The sequence below is a fragment of the Onychostoma macrolepis genome, chromosome 04 (genome assembly GCF_012432095.1).
Source record: "Onychostoma macrolepis isolate SWU-2019 chromosome 04, ASM1243209v1, whole genome shotgun sequence".
Lineage (NCBI taxonomy): Eukaryota > Metazoa > Chordata > Actinopteri > Cypriniformes > Cyprinidae > Onychostoma > Onychostoma macrolepis.
Window position 1 is genome coordinate 19,386,043 of NC_081158.1, and position 14,105 is coordinate 19,400,147.

A 14,105-nucleotide genomic window follows, 5' to 3' on the forward strand; every position below is an offset into this window, starting at 1 on the left:
GGTCACTGTCAACTGTAATAAAATGAAATGTAAGGTTGTCCATACAGTCAGAGCAAGATTCATTTTTTGAAAACATAACAATAGTGCTATTAAAAACCTGACAGATAAACTGTTTTCTTGCTTTTAGTATCTGCTTTTATTTTCATTGTTTTCAAATCATCTTTTTGTTTAGTTAGACATGTTGTTTTTCCTATTCCAAACCCTTTAGCCTACGGCAGACCTAGAGATGTCACATACGATTATCATATCAATTGCTGCCATAATCAGACCGACTCTGAAGCGGCGTGTGTGTGAGGACGATTGAAGGCTAATGTAGGACATGTCTGTTAAAGTATCTTCCAGCTGTGAATGGATAATGTGAATGTACATTAATTCAGTTCACTGAAGCCTGCTTATACACTACAAGATCAGTTCAGTTTTGTGAATATGCTTGTTTTGAAGTTTTTTGGGCAGTAGACATTTATTTACAGTAATTACAGTCACAAATGAGCAGGCCCAAATGAAATATGAAGACTTTATGCTTATTTTGAAGGAAAATTGCAGAACTCTGCTGAATGGATTTGAAAATCTTAGCTAAGGGGGTTAATAAGACTGTAGTTGAAAGCGAAATCAAAATATTTAATAAGAAAACATATTTGCAAGTTTAATAAACAAGCCGGATATTTATTGAATTTGATCAGTGACAGGCGTTTTAGTTCTGTAGAAATGTGCAGAATCTATCTATCTATCTATCTATCTATCTATCTATTCATCTATCTATCTATCTATCTATCTATCTATCTATCTATCTATCTATCTATCTATCTATCTATCTATCTATCTATCTATCTATCTATCTATCTATCTATCTATCTATCTATCTATCTATCTATCTAATTGCTGCTTTATTTGAGTTGATTAAAAGATTTCCACCTGCGTGTGTCTGTGTGTGTGTGTGACCGTGGGTTATCTGTTTATGACTTTGACAGATGTTATCAATTTTTCCCATCTGAATTGGTTTCAAGAAGGTCTCGTCTGTTTGAAAGTGTTTCTGTGTGTGTGCACGCTCTAATAAACGTAGTTGCATTTATTTATATATATGTATATGTATATAATTGTTTATATGTGTGTTTTTAATTACAAATCACTTACTGCTAGTGTTTATGCCACTGTGTGTGTGAGTGTGTGTGTGTGTGCGTTCAGGAGAGTGTGGCAGCTTATAAGATCCCCACTGTGTGCCCATCTGTCTGACTTCTGTGATCTTTTACCCAAACACACACAGTGTGTGTCTTCAAACCACTGGACTACACACACACACACACACACACACACACACACACACACACACAAAGAAATTAGAAATTAGCTAATTTTCTAAACATTTCTTAAACATGAATATATATTTTTAATTGTAAATACAAAAATGTTGTATGGCCTGTGTCCAAAGAGACCAAATAACCTCAAACAACAAACTTTGGTCTTTTGAAACTTTTAAATATTCTATTCACGGTCAGAAAGAGCGCGTGTGTCCTACAGGATCAGATGCCTGAGGATGCCGGCATCAGGGCAAACCATCAAAGACCATGAATGTGTGTGTGTGTGAGATGAAGGTCAAAGGTCAGAGTTGAAATGAAGTAAATGGATATCTTCAGTTATTTCTGACTGCTTTTATAATTCGATCCGACCAAAGATTTATGGAGCTGTCATTCTGTCTTCAGCAGCAGATGTTGACTTCTTTCAGGTGTCTGTGTCTGTGTGTGTGTGTGTGTCTGTGTGTGTGTGTCTGTGTGTGTGTGTGTCTGTGTGTGTGTGTCTGTGTGTGTGTGTGTGTGTGTGTGTTGTGAGAGCAAACGTGTATTTCATGAGAAACTGCTAACTGAGCATGATCTCTGTAATTAGTGTCATGGCCTTTAATAGGAGAGAATGAGAACACGCACGTTAGTTTCCTTAAAACTGTGCTAGTAAACTAGTTTCATACATCCTTGTGACGCATATATATATATATAACTAGTTTACTAGTGTGTGTGTGTGTACACGCACACACACACACACACACACACACATATACAGTGCCCTCCACTAATATTGGCACCCTTGATAAATATGAGCAAAAGCGGCTGTGAAAATAAATCTGCATTGTTTATCCTTTTGATCTTTCACTCAAAAAATTCACAAAATTCTAACCTATCATTGAAGAAAAACAATTGAAAGTGGGGAGAAAATCTCATGATGGAATAAATGTTTTTCTCTAATGAATGTTGGCCACAATTATTGGCACCCCTAGAAATTCTTATGAGTAAAATATCTCTGAAGTATATTTCTATTCATATTTCCATTTTTTAGCACACTAGGGTGACTAGGAGCATGAAATTGTCCAGCCATGACTTCCTGTTCCACAGGATTATATCTATGAGGAACACAAAGGCCAAATTCCCTTAATCATCCATCACAAGGAGTAAAACCTAAGAATACAGTTCTGATGTACAGAACAAGATTTTTGAGTATCACAAAACAGAAAGTGGCTTTAAGAAAAGAGTTAAAGCATTGAAAATCTCCATTTCCACCATCAGGGCAATAATTAAGAATTTCCAATCAACTAAAGATGTTAAAAATCTGCCTGGAAGAGGACGTGTGTCTATATCATCCTAATGCACGGTGAGGAGGAGAGTTTGAGTGGCTAAAGACTCTCCAAGGACCACAGCTGGAGAATTGCAGAAAATAGTTGAGTCTCGGGGTCAGAAAACCTTTAAAAAAAAAATAAAAAAATGTCAAACAGCACCTACATCACAACATGTTGTTTGGGAGGGTTTCAAGAAAAATTTTCCTAGATCATCCAAAACCAATCTCCAGCATATTCAGTTATCAGACATGACTGGAACTTCAAATGGGACTGGCTTCTATGGTCAGATGAAACTGAAAAAATAGCTTTTTAGCAGCAAACACTCAAGATAGGTTTAATACAATCAGGGATAAAAGAAAGTACCCCATGTCCACGGTTAAATATTCTGCTGGATCTGCTGGAAGTTGTGGGCCTGTTTTTCTGCCAGAGGTCCTGAACATCTTGTTCAGATGCATGGCATCATGGATTCTATCAAATACCAACAGATAAAAAATCTAAACCTGACTGCCTCTGTTAGAAATCTTATAATGAGGCCATGTTTGGATCTTCCACCAGGACAACAATCCAAAACAAACATCAAAATAAACACAAAAATGGATCAATGAGCACAAAATTAATCTTTTACCATGGCTGTCCCAGTCCTCTGACCTGAACCCTGAGAGAAGAAGTACTAACATGGAGCTGTGAATCTGAAGGTTCTGGAGAGATTCTGGATGAAGAAAATGGTCTCTGATCTGTTGTCAGGTGTTCTCCAAACTCTTCAGGCATTACAGGAGAAAACTCAGAGCTGTTACCCTGGGAAAAGGATGTTGCAATAATTGGGTGCCAATAATTGTGGCGAACATGAACTAGAGAAAGCATTTATTTCACAATGAGATTTTTTTCCCCCACTTTCAATTGTTTTACTTCAATGATAGGCTGGAATTTTTTTTTTTTTTTTTTGAATGAAAGATAAAAAGGATAAACAATGCAGATTCATTTTCACAGCCACCTTTGCTCATATTTACCAAGGGTGCCAGTATTAGGGCACTAATCAAAAAAAAAAAAAAAAAAAATATATATATATAAAAGGTCATGAGTTTTCTGTGATTGTAAAAAAGAAATAACCCTGCTGTGAGACATTTTACACCACATACATAAATATGCTGACGGATATTGTATATTGTCAAACAGTTAGGGCACTTCTTGTGAAAAACCTTATGACACAACACTTGCTACAATGCTGAAAATACAGTATTACACAATGAACCCCCCCAAAGACATCTGACAACTGAAAAACTGTGCAGATGAAACGACAAAATGCGTACGGCAAATTATTCAAAAAATCGTTGACTAGAGATTAAGAGAACAAGAACAAGTGTGTGCGAAAGAAAAATGGAACGCAATAAACATTTAATCGGCAAAGTGCTGACAAATCACCTTCATCAAACCCCCGATACGCGTACGTCTTCATTCTGCTAGCATCTATCAAGATGAAAAATAGAGTCAGCGGAAAAAATGACGACACATTAACAAGATTACAGCGATAATGTAGGACATCAGTGCGGCAGTGAGACGAGGTTGATTATGTGCTGGCGTGAGCGTTAATGAGTGTGTTGTAGTAAATGTGCCGTGTTTGTGTAAATGTAACCCGTGTGTGTCCTGTGTTTCAGATGCACCATCCCATACAGATGAAGCCCGCAGACAGTGAGAAATCAAATGGTGAGTGTCTGTATGCGTCTCTTATTTTTCTCAGGTCGTCTGACTGTGCGTTTGTTCTGGAGGTTTGTCTCTGTGTTTGTGTGAGGGACTGGGAGATGGATGAATTATTGAAACCCAGGAGAGCCGCGGGTCAAGAATAGTTTAAGTGTGTGCCCTGGCAGTGACCCAAACACATATACACACACTCACATAAGCCATATTGCTCACAAAAAGATTTTATAGATGTGGTGAGGAAGTCCACTGTAAGGGAGTTGGTGCTTGGCCAGGGGCCTACGTTTCCAGAAACTTGAGAGCTGAATTATGATGTAACTATAACACCTGTGTTACTACATAACCTACCCTAAAAAAAAAAAAGAAAAGAAAAAAAGAGATCTATGCTTAATGTAGTACAAAGTTTGCACCCCCGTTTAAAAATGTGGGTCAGGTTTTTTTTTTTTTTTTTTTTGTCATGACAATTTAGTGATTAATCGATTTATTTATTTGAATTTTTGGATGGAAAGAGAGTTCAAAAGTACTGTTTTTATCTATTTATGTGAAATAATTAGCCACTTTTAACCAATTTAATATATCCTCACTACATGAAAATATTGATTTCCTACAAAATAAAAAAAATAAATCATACTGACTCCCACATTTTATAATGGTTGTATAAATTATAATAATTTTGTGCAGTAAAATTTAAATGTTTTGTGTGTATATATATATACAGTCGTGGCCAAAAATATCGGCACCCTTGGTAAATATGATCAAAGAAGGCTGTGAAAATTAATCTGCATTGTTAATCCTTTTGATCTTTTATTTTACAAATTCACAAAAATCTAACCTTTCATGGGATAATAAGAACTTAAAATGGGGGGAAATATCATAATAAAATAAATGTTTTTTCTTAAATACACGTTGGACACAATTATTGGCACCCCTAGAAATTCTTATGAGTAAGATATCTCTGAAGTATATTCCCATTCATATTCACAATTTTGAGCACACCAGAGTGATTATGAACATGAAATTATCCAGCCATGGCTTCCTGTTTCACAGAAATATAAATAGGAGGGAAAACAAAGCCTAAATTCCCTTAATAATCCATCACAATGAGAAAAACCAAAGAATATACTTCTGATGTGCAGAAAAAGATAATTGAGCTTCACAAATTAGTGAAGTGGCTTTAAGAAAAGAGCTAGAGCAGTGAAAATTCCCATTTCCACCATCAGGGCAATAATTAAGAATTTCCAATCAACATAAAATGTTACTAAACTGCCTGGAAGAGGACGTGTGTCTATATCGTCCTAATGCACGGTGAGGAGGAGAGTTTGAGTGGCTAAAGACTCTTCAAGGATCACAGCTGTAGAATTGCAGAAAATAGTTGAGTCTCGGGGTCAGAAAACCTTAAAAAAAAATTGTCAAACTGCACCTACATCACCACATGTTGTTTGGGAGGGTTTCAAGAAAAATTATCCTCGTTCATCCAAAAACAAACTCCAGCATATTCAGTTATCAGACACGACTAGAACTTCAAATGGGACTGGCTTCTATGGTCAGATGAAATTAAAAAATGAGCTTTTTAGCAGCAAACACTCAAGATGGGTTTGGTGAACACAGGGATAAAAGGTACCCCATGTGTACAATTAAATATACTGCTGTATTTTTGATGTTGTGGGCCTTTATTTCTGCTGGAGGTCCTGGACATCTTGTTAAGACACATGGCATCATGGATTCTATCAAATACCAACAGATAAAAAAATCTGTGACTGACTCTGTTAGAAATCTTATAATGGGCCATGTTTGGATCTTCCAACCGTACAGTAATCCAAACACAAACCTCAAAAGCAACATAAAAATGGGTCACTGAGCACAAAACCAAGCTTCTGCTGGCCATTCCAGTCCTCTGACCTGAACCCTGTAGAAAATGAATGGTGAACTGAAGAGAAGAAGCACCAACATGGAGCTGGGAATCTAAAGGGTCTGGAGTGATTCTGGATGAAGGAATGGTCTCTGATCTCTTGTCAGGTGTTCTCTAACCTCATCAGGCATTATAGGAGAAAATTTAGAGCTGTTAAACTGGCAAATGGAGGTTTCAAAAAGTATTGAATAAAAGGGTGCCGTTAATTGTGGCCAATGTGTATTAGAGAAAAAAACATTCATTTCATAATGATATTTCCCCCATTTTAAATTCTTATTATCCAATGAAAGGTGAGATTTTCGTGAATTTTTTAAATAAAAGATCAAAAGGATTAACAATGCAGATTAATTTTCACAGCCTCCTTTGATCATATTTACCAAGGGTGCTGATATTTTTGGCCATGACTGCATATATATACATATATATTTAAATCTGTAGTAAAATAATAATCATTTCACACATGTATTTATAAATAAATTATGATGTTTTAAAGTCTTGGATATTAGTGAAATATTACGTCATAGGTGGTCTATGATTAATACACATGAGCTAAAATATTTTATCAGCTAGAAACTGCTTTTGTGTAGAGTAAAACTTGCTTGCAAGCCATATTAATGTTTACTTTTCTTTGAGTCGATTCTTGAACCAATCTGTCAGACTGGTTCACAAATCAGTCTGGATGATTCATTCCCGAATTACTCTGAAACAGAATTATTTGCCAAAAATCGTATCCATTGATTTTTACAAGTCAATGGATAATAACTTTCTTAACACTAGTTATTGGACTTATTGTATTTGATTTGCTGCATGTTATTGCAAAGAAAAATATTTGCTGTAATATTTAATCAAAATACAATAACTTGTTCTGCCTCTAAAATGACTCATGCAAATAAAATGGTGTGCGAATAGCATTTCATGTATTTTCTTCAGAGTCAGATTGGCCTCCGCTGCTTGTCTGTGTAAAGGGATCTGTGTCTGTCTTTCTCTCTGAGTGACAGTGATGTTATAAATGTGACCCTCTATAAAACGACCCACCATATAACATCATAGATGATATTATATCAAGTGTTCACTGCAAGCATACCTGTAATGCATTCATTCTGGTTATTAGTGGACACAGTAACCTATCAAACTGAGAACCCTGCTACTGTGTGTGTGTGTGTGTGTGTGTGTGTGTGGTTAATCTTCTGATATGACACTGTGTGTGCGTAAAGGCGAAGCCTTTGAAACAGCACTTATCACTGGCTCATCCTGTCGCTGTTAAATGCACAAACAATTCAAACAGCAAAATAAACAAGTGAGCTATCGATTTCCCAGAGTGCAGCGGCTTGCTTATCAGCCGCCCAGCGGTAAGAGCTGACACATTCTTCATTAAAAAAAATTGGATTACAGTTGCCTCTCTCTTGCTCTCTCTCCCTCTTTCTCACACACGCACTCAAGTGTGCACAAACACACAACTGCAAACTGTCACCGAATATATGATTTCATTGTTTTGTATATATATTTTTAATATTTCCTCCTTGTTCAGTCCTCTTCCCATTATGCTGATCGTTTCAGATTAGAAACATCTAAATGTTTGCTTTTTCTCTCACTGCGTTCAAGGTGTCGGAATGTTATTCATTGTATGAAAATCTGTTTCTACCTCTAAAAATTTAATTGTGATTTATAATGTTAAAAATAAGTAATAAATTCACATTCTAAGTTTAAAAGCCACAATTGGGTGATTTTATTTTATTTATTTATTTATTTTCCGCAATTTCGTGGATATTTGTGCAGATAAAAAAAATATGGGCTCATATTTTGTTGTAATAATTCACACTTGCATTCATAAATAAAATTTACATTTCTTTGAAATTGGTTAAAATATTGCTTCATAGAAAGTCTATGATTAAAATGCAAAGTCTTATTGTAAGATTTAAAGTCACATTATTTTATTTATTAATTCATTCATTTAATTTAAGGTGGAAGTGTGTTTCCATACATATTCGCAATATTACATTGTAAGATGTTAAATGGAGCTGAAAGATTTATGTTCTTATAGGAAGCTGAAAGCAAAATCAAATTAGCCCCCAAAATCACATAAAGAAATTCCAATTCCACTTATATTTGTGGAGTATTCAATATGTCATTCAATGTAGTTTGTACACATTTGAGCTACTGTTGATAAAAAAAAAAAAAAAATAGCAATATAGCTTGCCAGAAAATACTACTCATTTAGCAGGTTAATGAGATAAGCAACAAAACTACATTTCCCATCATTCTCTGTGGCAGCGCAAGAATGATAAAATGCATAAATAAAGCATCAATTACACACCTAATGCACCTTTTACTCTTCATTTTGGTGCATTAGCGCTAAAAAGCTTCCTGTCTTTATGGTGAACTGAAAAGGGAGGAAATAAAAATGAAATTGCTCAACACATCCATTTTATTTCCAACATAAACGCACATCACATCATAATTACGGCCTCTGAGCTAGTGAATAGGATCTTCCCAGGAGGACTAGAAGGCAGCACACACAGATTACGGGCAAAAGAGAGTGTTCGGGTCATTGAAAGAAAGATCAAAGAGAACCAAGCAAAAATTTGCAGTTTTGTGTGTCTGGGCTTGATGTGCTAATGGGACATTGATGACATGCAGCCGTAACGTCTTTTTTTTTTTTTTAACCACACGTTGGTCACATTTGTTTTTTTCCACCCTTCTTTTCTCTTAGCGGTGGAGGATAGAAAGCTGTTCATCGGCATGGTGTCGAAGAAATGCAATGAGAACGACATCCGGGTCATGTTCTCTCCTTTCGGACAGATCGAGGAGTGTCGCATCTTGAGGGGACCAGACGGACTCAGCCGAGGTGAGATACGTACTGTACATACTGTATTTGTTTTTACATTTTTTAAAAGGAACATATAATGGAAAACAGGATTTTTCTTGCTCTTTTGAAACAAATTTGATGCTTACTCCAAAATTTAACGCAAATCTGAAACTAAGACTGTGAGCTAACCAAATGTGAAGCGATGAAGCATCACAATGGGTAGCCACGCCCACATTGAAACCTCATTGGTCCAATACAGCTTTCCATGTAGCTAAATAGTAAACAAAAAAATATGTTTTTGATGGTCAGTGATTGTTTTGTGTCACACGGAATTTTAGTTTTTATGTGAACGGACTGGACGTCACAACTGTGACATCACAGCCATAAGCTCATTAACATATGACCGCCCATCAACACCTATTCATTATTAAAGGGATAGTTCATGCAAAAATTAAAATTCTGTTATTAATTACTCGCCCTCATCTCATTCCAAACCCGTAAGACCTTTGTTCATCTTCAGAACACAAATAAAGATATTTTTGATGAAATCCAAGAGTTTTCTGACCCTGGATAGAGAGCAACGCAACTACAACGCTCAAGGCCCAGAAAGGTAGTAAGAACATCGTTAAAATAGTCCATGTGACATCAGTGGTTTAACCTTAATGTTATGAAGCTATGAGATGACTTTTTATGTGCGAAGAAAACTAAAATAATGACTTTATTCAACAATTTATTCTCTTTCGTGTCGGTCTTTGATGCATTTTCACAAGAGTACCATAACTATTTCAACGATGTCTTTATTACCTTTCTGGGCCTTAAATGTGTCAGTTGTGTTGCTATCTATGGAGGGTCTCAGATTTCATAAAAAATATCAACAAAGGTCTTAAGGTTTTGGAATGACATGTGGGTGAGTAATTAACAACAGTGTGAACTATGAACACAATCTCATGGCAATTTGTTACTATTGTACGTTTTGGCGAATTGGTGGCTAATTTCGTACAATCTCATTTCTCAATATCGCAGTGATGTTTGTGTTAAGGGGTGGGGTTATGGGTGACCCCCCCCCCCAAAAAAAACAAAACAAAACAAAACATACGTTTCACATCAACTCATACGAAATACTTGCATTACTCTGTGAGATCGTTTGGAACTACAGCAGTTTGACATTTAGCAAATCATGACAGGGCTTATTTAAATATAGAAGTCTTAAAGGTACAGTAGCAAAATCAACCTTTTTAGTTATAAAGAGTGTGGGAAATGCTTATAAAAAATATTTTATGAGTGTTTTTGGTGCAAGAAACTAATTTTATATGTGGACTTGCAACAAAAGTGTAGAATACAATGCTTTATATGGAGCACATGTTTGATATATTACTGTGCTTGTGTTTTTATACTTTGTTAAAGGGATATTTGTTGTAGACATATGCATACATTCTGATCAAACATGGCAGTGAGAGATACAAGTTAGTGGATTTACCATTCTAGCCATCAATGTCTGTAGTTAGCAAAGTCAGTCTTTCACAGTGTGTTGGAGGATGTTCAATTTCCATGTGGTACATGATAGTGTTGAAGATTTTTCCATCTTGATGTAACCTGCAGGGAATTACAGCGTACCTCCAACTTCCCACAATCCTCTGCTTTCGCATACAGCCATCTTTTATCACTCGTTTATCCTCCTCATCCACTCCTCTAGTCGCCCCTCCATCCTCCGCTCATTCGCGCTACTCCTCCGCAGTCCTTATTTTCCGTCTTTTTTCTCCTGTCCTCATGAATATTTTAATTCCACAGGAGATTAACTTTATTCCCTGAGCTCGTGGTTGGAGATATATTTGAAATGCTTCTATGAGAGAAACTACCACCCCCTCCCATAAAAAAGGATTGGATGAATAAATAGATGAGCAAATGTGTACGTAAAAGAGGTGTACGGTAAAGCCCATGGACTAGGACGACTTTAAAAGCGCTCTTGTGCTGCTATTAAAGCGGTCTATCAATCATCATTGAACTTCACTATTAATAAAATATAGATCAGGCCACATGCGAGCGCAGTGCCCTGGGAGCTACCCCACTTTCTTCAAAAAACTCATCTTTCGCTCTCTCTATCCCTTTATATCTCCCTCGTTCATTCTCTTTTTAAACACCGACAGGTGTTGTATTTGCCACAACTACGACATATGTGAGGGAAAACGTACAGTCATATGGTCACTAGAAAAACACCTGAGCATTAATTAAATAAATGGACACGAAACAGTGATTTGACTTGAAATTATTTTAATATTTAAAACAAAAAAGATAGGATGAGACTAGCAGAGGAAATCCGTTGACTAGGACAATTATGCCGTTTTCAGCTCATTATACCAAAACAAATTGACCCCAGAATGCTGCGATTGACCAATCACCATCAAGTATTCCAGAGGGCTGCGTAATAAGAATAATTACTCGCTTTCCTTGGAAATTCTTTCATTCGGTCTCCTCGTTAACAGCTTCTTATCTCAACAGATCACAGTTCATTCGAACCGTGAATGAACTCTGCAGTCGCAGGTCAGCAAAAACGAGGACTTTGAGAGTTGAAAGAGAAAGTTTTTTCCGCATTTCTCCCCCACGAGACGGTTTCTCTACAGTTTCGCACCCTGCCAGTGCCCACAAATATTACCCTGTCCAAAACTGCTTTAATGATGAGGCTAATTAAACAACTCTAAAAATAAACAGCCTTTCATTCCGCTTTCACTTGTGGTGATGCTCCGGTTCGCCAGGGCCAGATTCTCCCGCTCTGAAGACAGAAAGGAGGTTGTATCAGAGCGATAGTGAAGAGAGAGATGCTAATGAGAAGGAGAGAATAAAGGTATGTCCGCTGGAGCAGGTATACGGTGCCAGCGGATATACAGCGCAACCGTGTGGTCGCAACATCGCATTGCAGAGTGGAATTATTGCTGAATTTAAGTCACGTAAAATTGCATGATGCTTCTTTTTTGTAATTTAGTAAAAAATAAAAAAAAATAAAAACATTGCAATGAATGCACCTGTTCTATGTGGAGCATTTCATTTATTTTTATTTCTGAATAAAAATAAGTATTGATATTATTTGTTTGGGAGGTGGGAAGAGTTGCAACATTTTTAAACAGATTTTTAAAAATATTAAAAGTACTTAAAAAAAAAAAAGAATATGTATATGTATATGTATATGTATGTCTCTTTAAATACTGAATAATTTTACTTTATGACAAAGCATGGTTATTTCAAATTGTAAAATGTCATGTGGTGCAACTCCACAAAAACAAAAATAATGTTTGTTAATTAATAATTCATGATATGTGTATAAGAAATACTATTTACCTTTTAAAATTATATATTTATTTATTTTTATTTGTTAAGATGATTATTTTATTTTTATTTTTTATTTATTTTTTTGGATGTCATTAACCATTTATGAGATGGGCAACCACTATGTCCTCATTTCTAATTGGAAAGTCAAGATTTTCTTAAAGAATCAAGGTGGAAATGTGGTGTTATTTTTCATATATAATTGTGAATGTTGACTATACTGTATTTTGTGCGCAAATTATGTACGAATGATAACGTTTTCCAGAAAATACTACTTATTTAGTCAGTTTATGACTTTACAGGTTTATGCGAAAAACTGCATTTCCCATCATTCTCTATGGGAGCATGAGAATGTTGCAGTAGGAAAAGAGAGAAAGTAATATGAAATTGGCCAGCATGTCCTTGTTATTCTAGCCAACAACACTTGGACACACATCACATTGTAAATAGAGTTTCCAAATTTAAAAGGAACCATTTACGATAAGACAGGACGCCAAGTCTTTGTTCTTTCCTCTCCTCCATTCTTTCCCTTCTCAGCGTATCCGCATATGTAGACGTGTGAGAAATGGTTAACCCATTAACTAGACTGTCCATGCATGCGCGCATGTGTGTGTCCTCCATATGTATAAATGTGCTGGACTGCACAATAGAGTAGAGCTCTTCAAACAGGGCTGCGTTTTCCCCCAGCATGCCTCCATATGGCCTGTTCTTCTGGCTCACGCTTGCACCGATTCGGTTCCAAGACTTCTTGTCCCAGATGCCATTGCAAGCTCTCCCGAAACACACACTCCCCTCCAGGGATTGTTTGCTTTGATTACAGTTGTTTAAAAAGAAGGAAATTAGGTGTGTTTTTACATATTTATGAACAGACGGAATATTAAAAAAACAGGGTTGGTGGGGAAATCAATAGCACAGATACTTGGGTACAAAGTTAGTATTAAAATAATTTTGAATAAAAATACTGTGCATATATTTGCAGTTTTACATTCAGCCTATGAGATGTGCCACAATTTTGATAATATTAATAAAAAAAGAGAAAATCACTCACTGCTCTTAATTTGTTTCTTTGTTTGCTTGAATAATTCTAATTTGAAGCATTAAATTTCATGTTTAAATTTATTTTAAATTGTTTTAATTTAAAAGGCTAGTTCACCCCAAAAATGAAAATTGTAATTCAGACTTTCATTCATCTTCGATACACAAATTAAGATATCTTTGAATGGAGCCTGAGAGATCTCTGTCCCTCCATTGAAATGCCATTCTATCAAAATTTTCAAGCTTCAAAAAGTTCATGAAAACATTGTAACAGAAACAAAATTAAATTTTTGGATGAACTAAACCTTTAATTTATTTTTTATATTGATGTTTAAATATTTAAATAAAGTATGTTCCGTTATCATGTTAGTTTTTGTTGTGGTTTCAAAACTGAAATTGAGAATTGTGAAATTTCACTGGAATTGGTATTAACAATTACAGTTTTTGGTATTACAGTAACCCTACATGTATGTGTGAGTGTGAGAGATGAAACTAGCCACACACTCTAACCCAATACTGTAGTTTCCAAGCCATCACACCAAACGAAACTAAAGAACTGATATCCATTGCTGACATTTTGTTGAGTGTGTATTTTGAGATGTTGAATGTTGAATGTTTATCTGAAACTGAATGTTGAATGTTGATTGTTCTATTCTAGCAACTGTATAGCACTGTTGTCTGCTGTGTTCTTTGTACGATCTTTGTTTTTTGGCTTTATAACAACCTGTCCAACCCTTTTGTCTTGT

The 14,105-nt window shown here is 35.8% G+C and overlaps 1 protein-coding gene across 27 annotated transcripts in view; it reads left to right on the forward strand.

Moving 5' to 3' along the window:
- Positions 1-14,105, forward strand: part of celf2 (cugbp, Elav-like family member 2) — a 153,126-nt gene that overhangs the window by 110,137 nt on the left and 28,884 nt on the right. For all 27 annotated transcript variants that reach the window (XM_058773658.1, XM_058773654.1, XM_058773655.1 and 24 more), the window contains 2 exons: positions 4,252-4,300; positions 8,911-9,045. In XM_058773658.1, coding sequence (XP_058629641.1) covers positions 4,252-4,300; positions 8,911-9,045 — 184 coding nt within the window. The remainder of the gene's footprint in view (positions 1-4,251; positions 4,301-8,910; positions 9,046-14,105) is intronic.